This window comes from Zymoseptoria tritici, chromosome 3 (assembly GCF_000219625.1).
Source record: "Zymoseptoria tritici IPO323 chromosome 3, whole genome shotgun sequence".
In the NCBI taxonomy this organism is placed as follows: Eukaryota; Fungi; Ascomycota; class Dothideomycetes; order Mycosphaerellales; family Mycosphaerellaceae; genus Zymoseptoria; species Zymoseptoria tritici.
Window position 1 is genome coordinate 35964 of NC_018216.1, and position 13459 is coordinate 49422.

General features: G+C 55.0%; 7 protein-coding genes across 7 annotated transcripts; 3 read left to right on the plus strand and 4 right to left on the minus strand.

Moving 5' to 3' along the window:
• Nucleotides 1-22: 22 nt before the first annotated feature.
• On the minus strand, nucleotides 23-241 carry MYCGRDRAFT_84937 (uncharacterized protein; the record flags this gene model as incomplete). Its single annotated transcript, XM_003854630.1, has 1 exon — nucleotides 23-241. The coding sequence occupies one exon, from the start codon at nucleotides 239-241 to the stop codon at nucleotides 23-25; it is 219 nt and encodes a 72-aa protein (XP_003854678.1).
• MYCGRDRAFT_37793 (uncharacterized protein) lies at nucleotides 238-1518 on the minus strand (the record flags this gene model as incomplete). Its single annotated transcript, XM_003854629.1, has 1 exon — nucleotides 238-1518. The coding sequence occupies one exon, from the start codon at nucleotides 1516-1518 to the stop codon at nucleotides 238-240; it is 1281 nt and encodes a 426-aa protein (XP_003854677.1).
• A 973-nt stretch (nucleotides 1519-2491) lies between these two features.
• Nucleotides 2492-3831, plus strand: MYCGRDRAFT_84938 (uncharacterized protein; the record flags this gene model as incomplete). The annotated part of the gene is made up of 4 exons (XM_003853566.1): nucleotides 2492-2577; nucleotides 2635-2724; nucleotides 2781-3207; nucleotides 3286-3831. 4 exons carry the CDS (start codon nucleotides 2492-2494, stop codon nucleotides 3829-3831), a joined length of 1149 nt encoding a protein of 382 aa, XP_003853614.1.
• A 407-nt stretch (nucleotides 3832-4238) lies between these two features.
• Nucleotides 4239-5743, plus strand: MYCGRDRAFT_103528 (uncharacterized protein; the record flags this gene model as incomplete). Its single annotated transcript, XM_003853567.1, has 2 exons — nucleotides 4239-5286; nucleotides 5342-5743. 2 exons carry the CDS (start codon nucleotides 4289-4291, stop codon nucleotides 5580-5582), a joined length of 1239 nt encoding a protein of 412 aa, XP_003853615.1.
• A 1940-nt stretch (nucleotides 5744-7683) lies between these two features.
• Nucleotides 7684-8153, minus strand: MYCGRDRAFT_18943 (uncharacterized protein; the record flags this gene model as incomplete). Its single annotated transcript, XM_003854628.1, has 3 exons — nucleotides 7684-7860; nucleotides 7947-8026; nucleotides 8084-8153. Coding segments are annotated over 3 exons (327 nt in total), but the record flags the coding sequence as incomplete, so codon positions are not given.
• Nucleotides 8154-11768: 3615 nt separating this feature from the next.
• On the plus strand, nucleotides 11769-12158 carry MYCGRDRAFT_29277 (uncharacterized protein; the record flags this gene model as incomplete). The annotated part of the gene is made up of 1 exon (XM_003853568.1): nucleotides 11769-12158. A coding segment is annotated over one exon (390 nt), but the record flags the coding sequence as incomplete, so codon positions are not given.
• A 584-nt stretch (nucleotides 12159-12742) lies between these two features.
• Nucleotides 12743-13243, minus strand: MYCGRDRAFT_79738 (uncharacterized protein; the record flags this gene model as incomplete). Its single annotated transcript, XM_003854627.1, has 2 exons — nucleotides 12743-13070; nucleotides 13220-13243. One exon carries the CDS (start codon nucleotides 13033-13035, stop codon nucleotides 12826-12828), a length of 210 nt encoding a protein of 69 aa, XP_003854675.1.
• Between the last annotated feature and the right edge of the window lie 216 nt (nucleotides 13244-13459).

Sequence of the window (13459 nt, forward strand, 5' to 3'; positions counted from 1 at the left end):
GAGAGACTGGCCGCTCACGGTCTCATCTCTGCGGGCACTCCAGGCTCCCAAGATAGAAGGTCACCGCTCGATTGGAGCTAGTCAAAGTGACGGAGTTCCAAGGTCTGCGGTAGCCAGAAGATGGCGCCAGTGGCAGACAATGTCGCTCGCTACGCGTGACGATAACGTGGCAGCAGCAGTCAGGGAGGGAGACGAGATTCCCACAAGCCTTCTGCTCGATGATCTGATCCGGCGCTTTCATCGCCGTCCAAGATCGATGTCCAATGCCTTCACCATATTGTCGGTCGACCCCGGAGATGATACACCACCATTATCGAAGAAAGGCAACACACCTACCTTGAAGACATCGTGAAACAGATCAGAGATAATGCCCTCAAGTTCCGGACCGGTCTGCGCGAAGTCCGGGAAGGCGTTGACCTCCAGCAGCCAAGCGGTGCCCTTGCTATCGACCAAGAAGTCCAAGCCAAAGATCTCGAAAGCATTCGGTAGAGGTTGAAAGTGTATGCTCATGCTTCGAGCTGCGGCCTCAAAGATCTCGCCGGTGACCCTGCAAATCTGCTTAAAGACATCGTCCTTCCAGTCTGCATTATCGAGGCTTGCCACTTCAGCTGGCAACGACCAGAAGGCATGCACGCTGCCCTCCCTCTCCCCACTCTGAAGACATGTGTTCGTCAAATGACTGGAAAGATTCTCGTTGGGCGATCCAGACCCGGTTGGTCCAGCATACGGCTCTCCCGCGAATAAAGCCAGCATCGGCTTGTAGACGAATACCTTCAAAGCACCCACAGCCAGGACATATGTCCGGATGTGAAACTTGCGACCAGCAGAAGGGTGAGATTCAGGAAGCAGCAAAGGCCGCATGATGTAAGGCTGCGCAACGAAATGTCTGAGTTGCGAGGCCATGACACCTGCGTCGTCGTGCTTCTCTGAGAGATCATCGCCCGTTTGAGACGTCGTGTCCTCTTCCTCATCGTCGGAAGCAGGATCCCAGTCTTCGAAGATTTCCGTTAACTCTTCCTCCGAAGAGAACAATCGAATACCCTGGCCTCGATCACTCATGCCAGGTTTGAGGATCCACCATTCTTGGGAGGTTTCATCGCCCTCCTCGATCGCCTCATTCCTCGCCCAGCTTTCCTTCAGCTCGTATGCTTCGACAAGAGCGTCGTCAAGGAACTCTGCGTAGTCGACTTCGAACTCAACGCTTGGCTGGATGTGATCCTTGAGCGGACTGTCGGGATGTTTGGACAGCCAGTGTGACGCTGTCGAAGCTAGGTAGTGCTTCCTGATGAGGGCTTTCCTGATGACATAGCTGTTGCAGAGGCTGCTAGAAGGATGGCTGATGAGGTGGTCGAAGTCGATGCTTTCGTATTGCCGCCATTGGATGAGCTTGTCTGTCTTGTTGGGCAATTCGGAAATATCGTTGATGAGAGTCAGGCGGTCTGGCAGTAGAGACTTGAAGGCTGCGCGTAGAAGTGGCTGAACATATTTGTCCTCGTAATCTACAATTGCGTATATCATCGAGGTCTCCATCACGGAGGAGGGAGATGTAGCTGCGTGCTCATTGGTCGATCGGTGGCCACGAGTCTTTGAAAGTGCGAGACAGATGCCGGCGCTGCTGCTCTCCTATGAAAGGTCCGCTTTCCGGTGGCTCGCGGAGATCTGGATATGGCTGACTCCGGACTGGTCCTCAAAGCTCCCGCGGTTGATCTACGATATTGTGCCTCTTGAAAGTGAGACGGTGTCGGAAAAGAAAACGACATCCCGGCTCATCTTTGCTCTAGCGCAAGATCTGCACGGCCTACACCATCGGCCCGAAGCGTGATCGACCGGGTGAGTGAAGACCTCTTCCACAGGCATTTGTACTTGTCCACCTTTGATCGACACCTCCTGCATGACAGCAGTGGATCACCAGAGTCCATATCGTATCCTCTACTGACAAGACGAGACTCCACGCGACGGAGTGATCTCACAAGAGGTCGTATGGCTTCCAAGAGCGTGGAACGTCAAAAGGAGATATTTCTTCCCGCAGCGATACGTTTGACACAAGCAGATTGCTCACCATCGATACTGCCCGCCATTACTTGATTCTATGAAGTCCACAATCTCGTTCATGGTCCTGGTCCCCACAGAACATAGTCAATACCAGAGTTGCGTCGTCAATCCGGCTCTTCGTGGCTGATGCCAGTCAGACGGATACTGTTTCGCGGCTAATGGTACCAGGTACCGACTCACTCGACATGACATGATCCAGTACTTGCATGTCCACTCACGCCGGATGCAAGACCGATTGCCGAACATTCGGATTGCCGAGCGGCTTCCCGAACATACACGGCTTCCCACCTTCCCGGCACAGCACACGCGTCCATAGCAACACTGTTTTCGGACATCCCAAGCAGCATTCCGCTCGCTCGATGTCCATCGTAGCCTATCACTCAGTACACTCATATCAGTCTTTACAGTATCTCCCTACGACATCATTCATCTCCGCGGCATGGCCTCGAGCCCACCTATGAAGGAGATTCGTCCAATCCCATTTCTTCACCCGACACAAGCAATCTATAGCGGTCTTCCTCAAGCGTATCCCTCACCCCGGAAAGATACTGGAGCACCGAGCATCGACGACGTTGTTGCTAGCGAATCAGCGTTCACGTGTCCCGCCGACAAGAAACCGCTGCCCGGACATGTGCAGTACAAATGGACCAGCCGAGATAATCGCAAGGGAAGGTGAGTTTAATCTCGCAACAACAGAGCTGAATCTCAGACTGACTCGAACGATCTAGACACACCCTCGTCGTGCCACGAGCCTCTCCCCACAACGTCGCAACCCCACCACCGACAACGACATTCAAAGCCACGCTTCACGGCCTCTGGCGAATGCTGACCTACTACCCCTACTGGGACATCTCCTACCTAGTCGCCGTTTTCTTCACACTCGGGAGTCTCGTTTGGGTCTTGAACTCCTTCTTTGTATTCCTCCCTCTGGCAAATCCTCGCAGCAATTTTCCTGGCGAGGTTCTCTACGGCGGTGGCATCACGGCCTTCATCGGAGTCATCATTTTCGAGATTGGAGGCGCCCTGGCAGTTTTGGAGGCTGTCAACGAGAATCGAGAACGTTGCTTCGGCTGGGCGGTCGCGAGGCTGTACGCAGGGCGGAAGAGTGTCGACGGCGAGAACGATGACGACGACGACGCTGTGAAGATCTTGCCTGTGGGAAATGACTGCTCCCATGATCAGGAAAGTCCCCCAGTGACGCCTTATGAGCTCCAACTCCAACCCCCGATGAAGCTCCTCGATCCAAAACCAATGCACACCTATTCCTGGCACCCAGTCATCCCGTCCCGGCGACGCCGAAAGCGCTGGGTCTGGTGGCCCTCTCCCGAAGCTCTCAGAATGCACCATTCCCGCTCCATTGGTTTCCTCGCCAGCCTGATCCTCTTCGTCTCCGCCACCATCTTCTTCATCTCCGGCTTCACCTCTCTACCCGGCATAATCAACACCATGAACCGCACCCAAACATGCATACTCTATTGGGTACCGCAACTCATTGGTGGCGTGGGCTTCGTCGTCTCAGGATGGATGTTCATGATCGAGACACAGCAGCATTGGTGGAAGCCTGCTGTCGATGTCCTCGGGTGGCACGTTGGATTTTGGAACTTCGTGGGAGGAATCGGGTTCTTGCTGTGTCCTTGTTTTGGGTTTGATAGTCAACCTTGGGCGCAGTATCAGGCTTGTTTGGCGACGCTCTGGGGGAGTTGGGCGTTTTTGATTGGGAGTGTGGTGCAGTGGTATGAATGTTTGGAGAAGAATCCGGTGGTGGTGGCGAGGAGGTGAGGGGGAGACTGGAGAGAACGGCATCGCGATACATCCTAGTCTTACGATGACTTGCAATCGAGTCTACTGAGCAATCCTGTCGTCTATAGCATGAACATGAACATGTCGATCTGAGTGCTGCTCTAGAAGTCTTCAAAGTTGAGCATCAATATTTGATGGACAAAAGATTGAGTTTGACACATGAAAGCCAAGCGTCCCCGCCACTTCCATCATCAGCCACAGTTTAAGGTACCGATGCGCTCATCCGCGCTCACGTCTACAGACAGAGAGGCAAAGTGCAGAAAGGTGGAGAGCTACGTGAAGCACAAAACAAGGCAATCACGAAGCTATGAGGTAAGACAACGTAAGACAACGACCTTTCAGCCACTCTGTCTCTTTCCTTCTCCATCAACAACGTCTTCGTCTCTCTCCATCATCAACAACACCACCTAAATCAACACACCGCATCCACCTCATCATGATCTCAAGAACCACCACACGTGCCTTCAGAGCTGCGCAGCTTCAAGGCAGAGTCAGCCAGAATGTCACCAAACGCGCCGCTCGCCGCACATACGCGACCGAGACCACCACGACCAATGCCAATGCCGGCGGACTCGGACCTGGCTTCGTCGGCGGTCTGATGGGAGCCGGAGCTGTCCTCGTCGGTGGATACACCTGGTACCACTTTTCAGGAGTTAAGACCGCCGTTCAGACCGCCAAAGCTGCAAAGGGCTACGTCGACTATGGCAGCGAGCAATTGAAGGCTCAGCTGGCCGCTGCTACCCCAAACTCCGCCGACGATGTCATCAGCAAGCTCAAGGAGATCAGCATGCAGTACGCCGGATGGGTGCCCGGTGGTAAGGCATTCGTCGACAAGTCGTTCAAGGACCTCGAGGCGATTCAAGAGAAGCACGGCGATGAGGTCAACAAGATTGTCAAGGCCACATACGAGGAGCTGAAGGAGGTCTCGCAGAAGAAGGGCACTAGCATGGAGACCGCGAATGATGTGTGGACCATTCTGTCTCGTCGCTTCGCAGAGTTGGGTTCATTGGCGGGTGATGCTGCACAACAAATCATTGACAACCATCCTGAGGTCAAGAAGAGAGTTGGTGGCTCCATCGACCAGCTGAAGGATCTTGGTGACCGCTACGGCCCAGAGGCGAAGCAGAAGGTCGACGAGACTTTCAGCGAGGTTTCCAGCATCGCCAAGAACGGCTTCTCTGCCGACACAGCCGACAAGATTAGGAAGTTGGTGCAGGAGAAGGTCGAGGAAATCAAGAAGATGGGCGAGGAGACCTGGAACAAGGCGCTCGAGGAGCAGATCAAGCCTGCGTTGGAGAAGAACCCACAGGTGAAGAAGCTTGTTGAGGAGAACATGGACACCCTGAAGAATGGCAACATCTCCGAGGCGGTGCAGAAGGTGACCAAGGCTGTGTCTAGTGGAGATACTTCAGAGCTCGAATCGTGGGTGAAGGAGTGAGTCGAAAACACCCCACCAAACACCCACAGGCAGAATTGACAAGTTTCCCAGCTCCGCCAACAAGGCTCAGAACTTCTCCAGTAGCACCATGACAAAGTGGCTCAGCATGATCCCCGGCGGTTCGGAAATCATGCCTCAGCTCCAGAAGCTGCGCGCAATCGCCGAGGCTAAGGGACCACAGGCCGAGCAGTTGACCAAGGACACCATTGCCGATTTGAAGAAGGTGCTAGAGAGCCGCAGCAAGCAGGCTGAGAGCTTGGCGCAGGAGGCGAAGAACCAGGCGGAGAAGTAGACAAATTCGACATCGACAGGTGGATACGAACAGTGTATGAGTGGTTTGAGGTGTGTCACCAGCGAACGAGCGAGCGATGAAGCATTGCAAAGGCGATCAAGGCGTTTGAGCAATTGTATATATACCTGAGAACGAAAGAAGATCCTACTAAGGCATACACCAACACTCACAGCTCGCTCATCGACGACCAGAGTAGCACGGGATTGGCGGAGTGGGCACACCCTACGCTCTCATTTGATCCCTTTGCAGCTCAGACATGCGCCGACTCTGAGCTTGCCGTTCATGCTCCTTCCTCAACCTCTTCATCTCCCGCATTTCGTACTCCCCATCCATCAAAGCTCCTGGGCTCAGCCAACTGTAATTATTACGCGCTTGGCATTCTTGGTGGCGGCGGTAAACTTCCATCATTTCCTTCGCAGTACGTGGTCTGGGGCTGATTTGCTGAGCAGGAGCCGATTCCTCCTCACTCGCAATATCTTCCTCATCTTGTTCCTCGTCCTCGTCCTCGTCCTCGTCCTCATCATCGGCATCATCCGCACCGCCCTCATCATCGGCATCGCCGTCCTCACCCCCACGTATATCCCTCCCTTTGGAGTTGTTACACTCCGATCCCGCCATGAGACGAGTACATCTAGCCTCAATGGTAGCCGATCTCTCCCGACGCAACCCTCTGCTCGGACTCCGGGCGGCGGCTATGTGTTCGGCGTAGGAAATCTGCTGTCGACGGAGCTGAGCGCGGACTTTGTCTTCTTCTCTCGTCTGGGTGCGACCGCGTGGGAAGTCTTCGGTTGGAGGAGGCTGGTTGGTGAGGGTGTCTGGGTGAGCATGGAGGGGCGAGACGCTCTGCTTGTGCTGGCCAGGATCGAGATTCTGCGGACGACAAACAGGCCCGTGGTCTTCGGTCGACATTCTCGAATTGCCCTCGCCATACGCAGGCCCGCGAGCAGTCATCACAACGCCAAGACGGTCTTTGGCTTCTTGCGGCGTGCCGTGAACGAAGTCGTAGTCTCGGAAGCCTCTTGGGTAGTACTCCTCCTGTGGTGGTGGCTTCGGCCTATTCATCATCTCGTTGTACTCCTCCCGTTCGCTTGGTGTGAGGGAGTCATCGCTTGCGTCGCCATCGTCTTCAAAGTCGATGTAGGGTCGTGCGAGGGAGGCGATGCTCGTTGGTGTGGTCCTTGGTATCTTGTGGGAAGCGTCCGGAGCTTCTGGCGAGGCTTTACGCTTGAGAGCGTTGGCGGCAGTGACTGTGCTGTCGTTGCGCTTGCTGAGGTAAGCGTATACGTCGGCGTGGGGAGCCATGTTCTCTGTATTGCTGCGTTGGGGGGCAGTAGAGTGGGAAGATAGAAGGAGAGAGGGAGAGGAAGAAGGAGAGAGCACAAGTGCGGGATGCGAAAATAATCCTCCGTGCATGGACAGTGCGCTCTTGGCCGGTGTTGTACCTGGAAGAGCATCTCAATATAGCTGCAGCTCGTCAGAAGTTGCCTGTCATGTGTGTTGTCCGCATGGTATGAGTGACGTTGTTTGAGGCTCTGAAGCTCGAAAGTCTGGGTGATCCACAGAGATATGGATTTCCTAATTGGGAAGTCATATGAACTCGACTTTGGACCGCCTCGTGATTGGTCCGATCGATGCTGTCGATGCGAGCAAGATGCTGCCGGATATGGAGTCGCATTAGCAGAAAGTTGAGACTCGTGTTCAAATTCAAGATGTCTTTGGAGGCAACTCACTCGTCCATTTCACCAAAACGCCTCGCTAAAGTCACACTTCCAACTCCAAAAAGCAGACCCAAGCGGCTTGCATCCTCTTCGCGTCCCATTCAACCCCTCCTCGCCCTCTCCCTCCTCTCATCCACCTCCGCAAACTCCCTCACCAACGCCCCAAAATCCACATCCCACCCCTCCCCGTCATCGTCACCATCATCCAAACTCGGATCATAGATCTCTCCCTCCCACCCATTCGCCCTCGCAAGATTCCAGTCACTGACCATGAATCCCTCCACGGCTCCTCCACTTACAGCCAGCACCGGTCCACCACCTCCACTCTTCGCCAAACCGGGTAGTGTCGCAACAGCGGCGACATTTTGCGGTTGAAGAGTAGACTTGAAGACGGGTTTCTTCTTGACCGGGCCGGAAGTGGAGGAAGTATTGGTAGAGGAGGCTGAGAGGGGAATGGAGACGGATTTGAGACCTCCGGAGGCGTTGGAGCGGGACTCGGCGAGACGTTGTTTGGCGGCTGCGTTGGGGTCTTTGGTCATGGCACGCATTTCTTTGAGGCGCTGTGAGGTCCGTCAGTTTCGATAACAAGATTGATGCTTGTGGCAAGGATTTCTGGCTTCGGTAGACTTGGGTGCGCTGTTCGTACCTTTCGATGTTGATGATCATAACTCCCCTCATGAGCTTCAAAGTCTGTGGAGCGGGCATAGCCTTTTTGGCAGAGGTCGCCTGTGGCATCTCATCAGTCCCGCCTTTCACAATCAACACATGGACATTCAAACTCACAGAAGAAAGCCCGTCTCGCATCTCTCGCGCTGTCGGTCTGAGGCTGCGGAAGGGTGGAAGCAGATGGTGGTGGTCCGCCGCGGTTCTTTAGAGTAACGAAGTCTCAGGTTAGCAGGAGTTCTGGTAGAGCAGCGTTCGCGACTGGAGTGGGGATTGAGGACGATGCAGCAGTGAGTCGCGAAAAGGTGGAAGATGGAGGTCGTGGACGAAGTGCGGCGTCTTCGAGATGTTCTTCCATTCTGCCATTCTTCCCTCTCGCGATCGTGTCCGCTTGCCGACTGCATTGCACCGTCTCATGGGAAATGAATCGACGTACAAATGCCATCTTGATGGATATCTGCGAGAAGAAAGTCCGGTTCGTACTTGTTTGCTCGAATCAAACAAGTCGCTCGAAAAAGGCGATGCGTGCGGCGCTAGAGTCATGCAAATGGTTATCGATGCGACGGAAGAAGCAGTCTATCCATACTATCGAGATGCAAGATTCAGCGGAGAGTTTCGTCGCAAATGATGGATGTGGAAGGAATGTCGTTCAAACAACTTCATGGCACGTTCACGAGAGAGATGTGAAGTCGGCTGGCATGATGGTCCGTGCGAGGGTCGCAGAAATATGATATTCGTACAGATGTTCAGATACATGACAATGACAATGACAGCACACGAACGAATAGCACACAAGAAGACGTCTCTGGTAACTGATCCTATTCCAGACACTATCCTACCTCCGCCGTCTGATCGAGAACCACAAAGCTTTCACCACAAGTCCCATCCTACTGGATTGCGCAACGGCCCAGGACATCGTCCAACTCCTGTTCCGAGGAAAGAAGACACAAGCGCTCAATAGCGACCAGCTCTCATCCATCACCGTTCATCATCAATCTTTTGAAGTCTTCGTCCTCCCTCTTGAGCTCCTTGCCCGCGCTCCCCTCAAGTCTCTGATCATCCTGAGGTAGCAAGCCGATCTTCAAGGCAAACACAAATTGACGAACGCAGAGCACTGACGGCACTGTTTCCACCTCCTCAAAGCACCAATACTCAAGGCTCAAACGTGCATTGTAGTGTAAAGCGCCGCAATAAAGATGTAGCCGCACAATGGCAAACCGCTCAACTAGGCCCAGCCGTGACAACATTGCGAGTGCTGCGCGTAGTGCGCTTGGTCGTCTCACTGGCCAGAACCTCGCCCTCGCGCTTTTGTTGAGTCTTGCGAACGGTCTTTGTGCGCTGCCAGGAATCAAATGGACTGCTGTTCTTGGGTAGCGACGAACCCGATCCCTCAGCCTCCTCCTCCACGATAGGTGTCATGGCCATCGGAGCGACGTCCTTCGCGCGGACGGTGCGTCTGCTGGCGGCTGTGAGAAGGGATGCATGGTTGTCGCCATCTTCTGCAGTCGGCTCGGGTGTGGCATCGTTGTAGACGGCGACAGGGTTCTGAAGTTGGAAGTTGAGCGCGCCTGAAGCTGATTGCAAGCTGCTTGCATCATCCTCGTGAAGCTTGAATGGATCGATCCACTTCTTTCTGGTGGACATGCGACCGGTAGTGGGAGGTGTCGGCATATGCTTCGCGAGACTCTTGATCTTAGCAGGAGTGGCGGGCATACTGAGGCGGACCTCCTCGTCCACGGGTGCCTCGGACATTTCGATATCAGTCTCCTCCTCGTCATCACGCTCGGTCTCGGCCTCCTCATCGTGGTTGGCGGGTGGGAAGAGCAGGCGCGGTTGCACGTTGCTGCGTCGGATGGGTCGGTCGCCGGCAGCGCCAGCTGCGCGCTTGAGAGAAAGTTGATGAACAGTCTCGCCAATGTCGCTGCCGCTCGGTGGGGAGATGTTTGCGTATCGGTGGAAGATTCTGCGGCCTCGGCTGCGAGAGGATTAGCATGTGGTACCTCAATGAAGTTACGGAAAGAGTTCTTACAATATCGAAATCGTGCCTTCACCATTCGCCACAGCGCGATCCATCTCTGCAGCCTCGCGGACTTGATTTGCGGTCGGCTTGCGCCTCACAGGCGAAGGAGAGGCATCATCAGAAGTGTGCGATACGCTGAGCACTCTCTGCTGTGTGCGGCCGCGCGCACGCTGACGAGTGGCCGGGACGTAAAAGACATTGTCCGGAGACATGTCAATTTCCGGTTTGCGCGCATTGGATTCGACGTAGACATCAACATTGCCCTCGGTGGCAGTGGTTGTGCGAGAACTCGTGCCATTGATGAGACTGCGACGAGCGTCCATTTTGCGCTGTTTGTGGGTTTGGGTGCGAGTGGGAAAGACGTCGCTGGGATCGGCGGGCTGGATGCGAACAATTCGTGGTGTCGTCTTCATATCATTGGGACGGGACTTCGTTTTTCGCGAGGATGTTGGTGAGACTTTCCGGGATAATTTGGGTGTTCGTGAAGAGGTGGTGGTGTAAGAGTGATGGTGGTTTGTCGCTTCATCTGCGTCGGAGCTTGGTGGGGTCTTCAATTCCGCCCCATTGTGGGCGACGGGCCGTGATCGTGCAGCGGGAGAAGCGGGCGGGGAAGCGAGGTCGCTGTCTTGTGTCAGTGGAGATTTCTCACTTGAGGTGAAGGGAATATGCTCACCTCGGAGGATGTACTTCTCCCCTTGAGCTCTTGTTGAATGAGCTGTATGGGTTGGAGGCGAGTGAGGAACGGGTGGAACGACGAGGTGAACATGCCTGCCACTCCTCGTTCATCGCACCATGAGTCGGCGAGCCAGGTGTACGGATACGACCTCCCGTCCTGCGTGGAGGAGTAGCTGGACCTTCCATGTTCGAGATCTGCGAGTGATGTTAGTCCACGCTCTCTCATATGCCAGCTCTTGACATTGCTCCCGCATAGATCTGAGCACCATGGTGCGTCGCAGCGATGCGGAGGCAATATCAGAGGCAGTCCTCCGTGATTGACAGGTATCGTACCTTTTGTGGCGGTGACGCGCGAAGAGTTCAGGCGAGATCCTCCCAGACCGCGACGACAGGCTCAGAGGCCGCCTATCCCAACAATAGTGGCAGCGACCAAGCCCCTCGGGTCGCAAATGTATGCCGTCTGGTATGAGAAAGTACCCGGCCTTCCTCCTCTGTTCAATCTCTTGATCGCGAATACGTCGACGTAGTCGCCCTGGCTTGCGCCGGAGATGCCTTCTCCTCCGCGTATGCCCCTCTCTTCCTCCAAGTCTATCTTCCTGTCCCAATTCGTATGCGACTTCAACTCGAATGTGATGCGACGGTATGGATGCGTAGGTCATGCGGCGGAAGTGTATCGTTGTGAATATGGCAGCAAGAGTGAAAGTGAAGTCGGGACGATCAGAGGTGGATTCTAGTTCTAGCTCACCAGCCACCACTGGGGATCTCCTGTCCGGGGGACCCTGGAATCTCGTCCAAACACTTTCAGACGCGTCGTTTTTCTAAAACACGTCACCGAAACAGACGGGATAAACACTTCTGGCCGCCATATCAAGGCCGCAATTGAAAACATCCCGAAAGATCACGTCTTGCGCAATTCAGGTCTCCACCACAATGTCACATCCCAACATGGCCTCCCTCCGCCTCGACGACGACGACGACGATGAACCCACCGACACCGACCTCTTCGCCAGTCCCTCCAACACACCCGCCGCGCCCAGCACGACCAAACCCTCCACCACAACTCACCCCACCACCCACCAACCCGCCCCCAAAAAATCCAAAGCCGACATCCTCTCAGCCCGCAACGCGCAGCTATCGGCCGAACTCGCCCGCATCCGCTCAATCAACACAACCATCGAATCCGTCACCTCCTCCCTCCAGATCGCCAAATCCAACATGTCAACCATCCACACCACCGTGTCCAACGCCTCCACCTTACTCGCGACCTGGACCCGCATCCTCTCGCAAACAGAACATAATCAACGACTCGTTCTCAACCCGGCATGGCAAGGCGCGACGAGGGATCTGGAAGATGCGGAGAATGAGGGGTTGAGGAGACAGGTTGAAGCGGAGAGGAGGGTGTTGGAGGAGGAGAGGAGGAAGGTGGAAGAGGACAGGAGGAGGGAGGAGGAGGAGAGGAGGAAGGTTGTGGCGCAGGAGGTGAGGGGTGGGGTGGGGAGGAGGGGGAGTACGAGAGGAGGGGCGAGGGGTGCGTATACGGGTGTTGGTGGGCAGGGGACTGGGAGGGGGAGAGGGACGACGGGGACGGCGAGAGGTGCGGGTGGGGTTGGGAGGACGGCGGGGACGAGAGGGAGGGGGAGGGGGGTGAGTTGAGAGGTGGTGGTGGTGGAGGGAAAGAGATTATACCCAAGAGCAGTGACATGGGATGGAGCCAAAGTCTGTGAGGCGAAGCGCTGCGTGCGAGGACTGCTTTGAAGGATACAGAACCTGGCCGAGTCGACTCGAGCGGACGCATTGAGGAACGCCATGTCCATATCGCTCGCAAATCGCAGCGAGCAAGGGGAGACACGTGAAGAGTGTTAAATCACATATTGGACATACAGCATGTACAGTCAATCAGCCACAAAGGCAATCGGTCTTAATTCATCGGATCATTGAATGCTGGTTCTGTCTGCTAGTCCGGGATTCTCTAGCCCACGCTTCTCAACTCACGCTGGGAACTGCAGAGACAGTGACAAGCAGGGCGAGTGGACGAAGTCATCTCCATCACTCTCATCCTCAACCATCCCCATTAATCCACAAACCCAACCCAGCCATCTCCTGCTCACTCCTCACCAACCCCCTCCCACCCTCATTCTCCTTTCCCTCTCCCCATCCCGCGGCATTCTTACTTCGCAGTCTTCTTCTTCGCCTCCTCATCCAACGGCCCCCCAGGGTTGGAACCCAACTTCTCCAGCGTCTCCTTGGACTGCTCGGCGGGTTTGGCACCTCCCGGTCCCGCGTTTTGGTCGTTGGGCTGGCTGGCTTGGGTGCCGGTTTGGGAGTCGGATTGGCGCTCCGGCTCGGGGGATTGGCGGCCTTGATTGGGGGCGGACATGGTTGTTGTTTGTTGGAGGGTGTGTTTTGAGTTGGCTGGGAGAGGGTGTTAGTCGGGCTTGAGGAGATGGATGGGTGGTGAGGGAGGTGAAGATGGGGTGGGTGGAGATGTGTTGAGATGTCTGCTCGTCGAGTCTCGTGGGAGCGTGATGCCGTGATGAAGTCGAGGGACAGGCAGTACTCACAAATTGCTTGATCGTTCTTCGAAAGTGTAGGAAAGTCGAATGCAGTGGTTGTTGTTGTTGTAAAGTCAGAGCAAGAGAGCAAACAGAAAGTGACAAAAAGCTTCTTGAAGAATGGAACTGCCTTGTTGATCGCGGCAGCTGCTCAATGATGGAGGGGCAAGATTGAATGGTGTGGTGGGTCCCTTCTGACGCTGATACATGTCATCGCTTGGACATGGGCAGGAAGCAGGAAGCAGGACT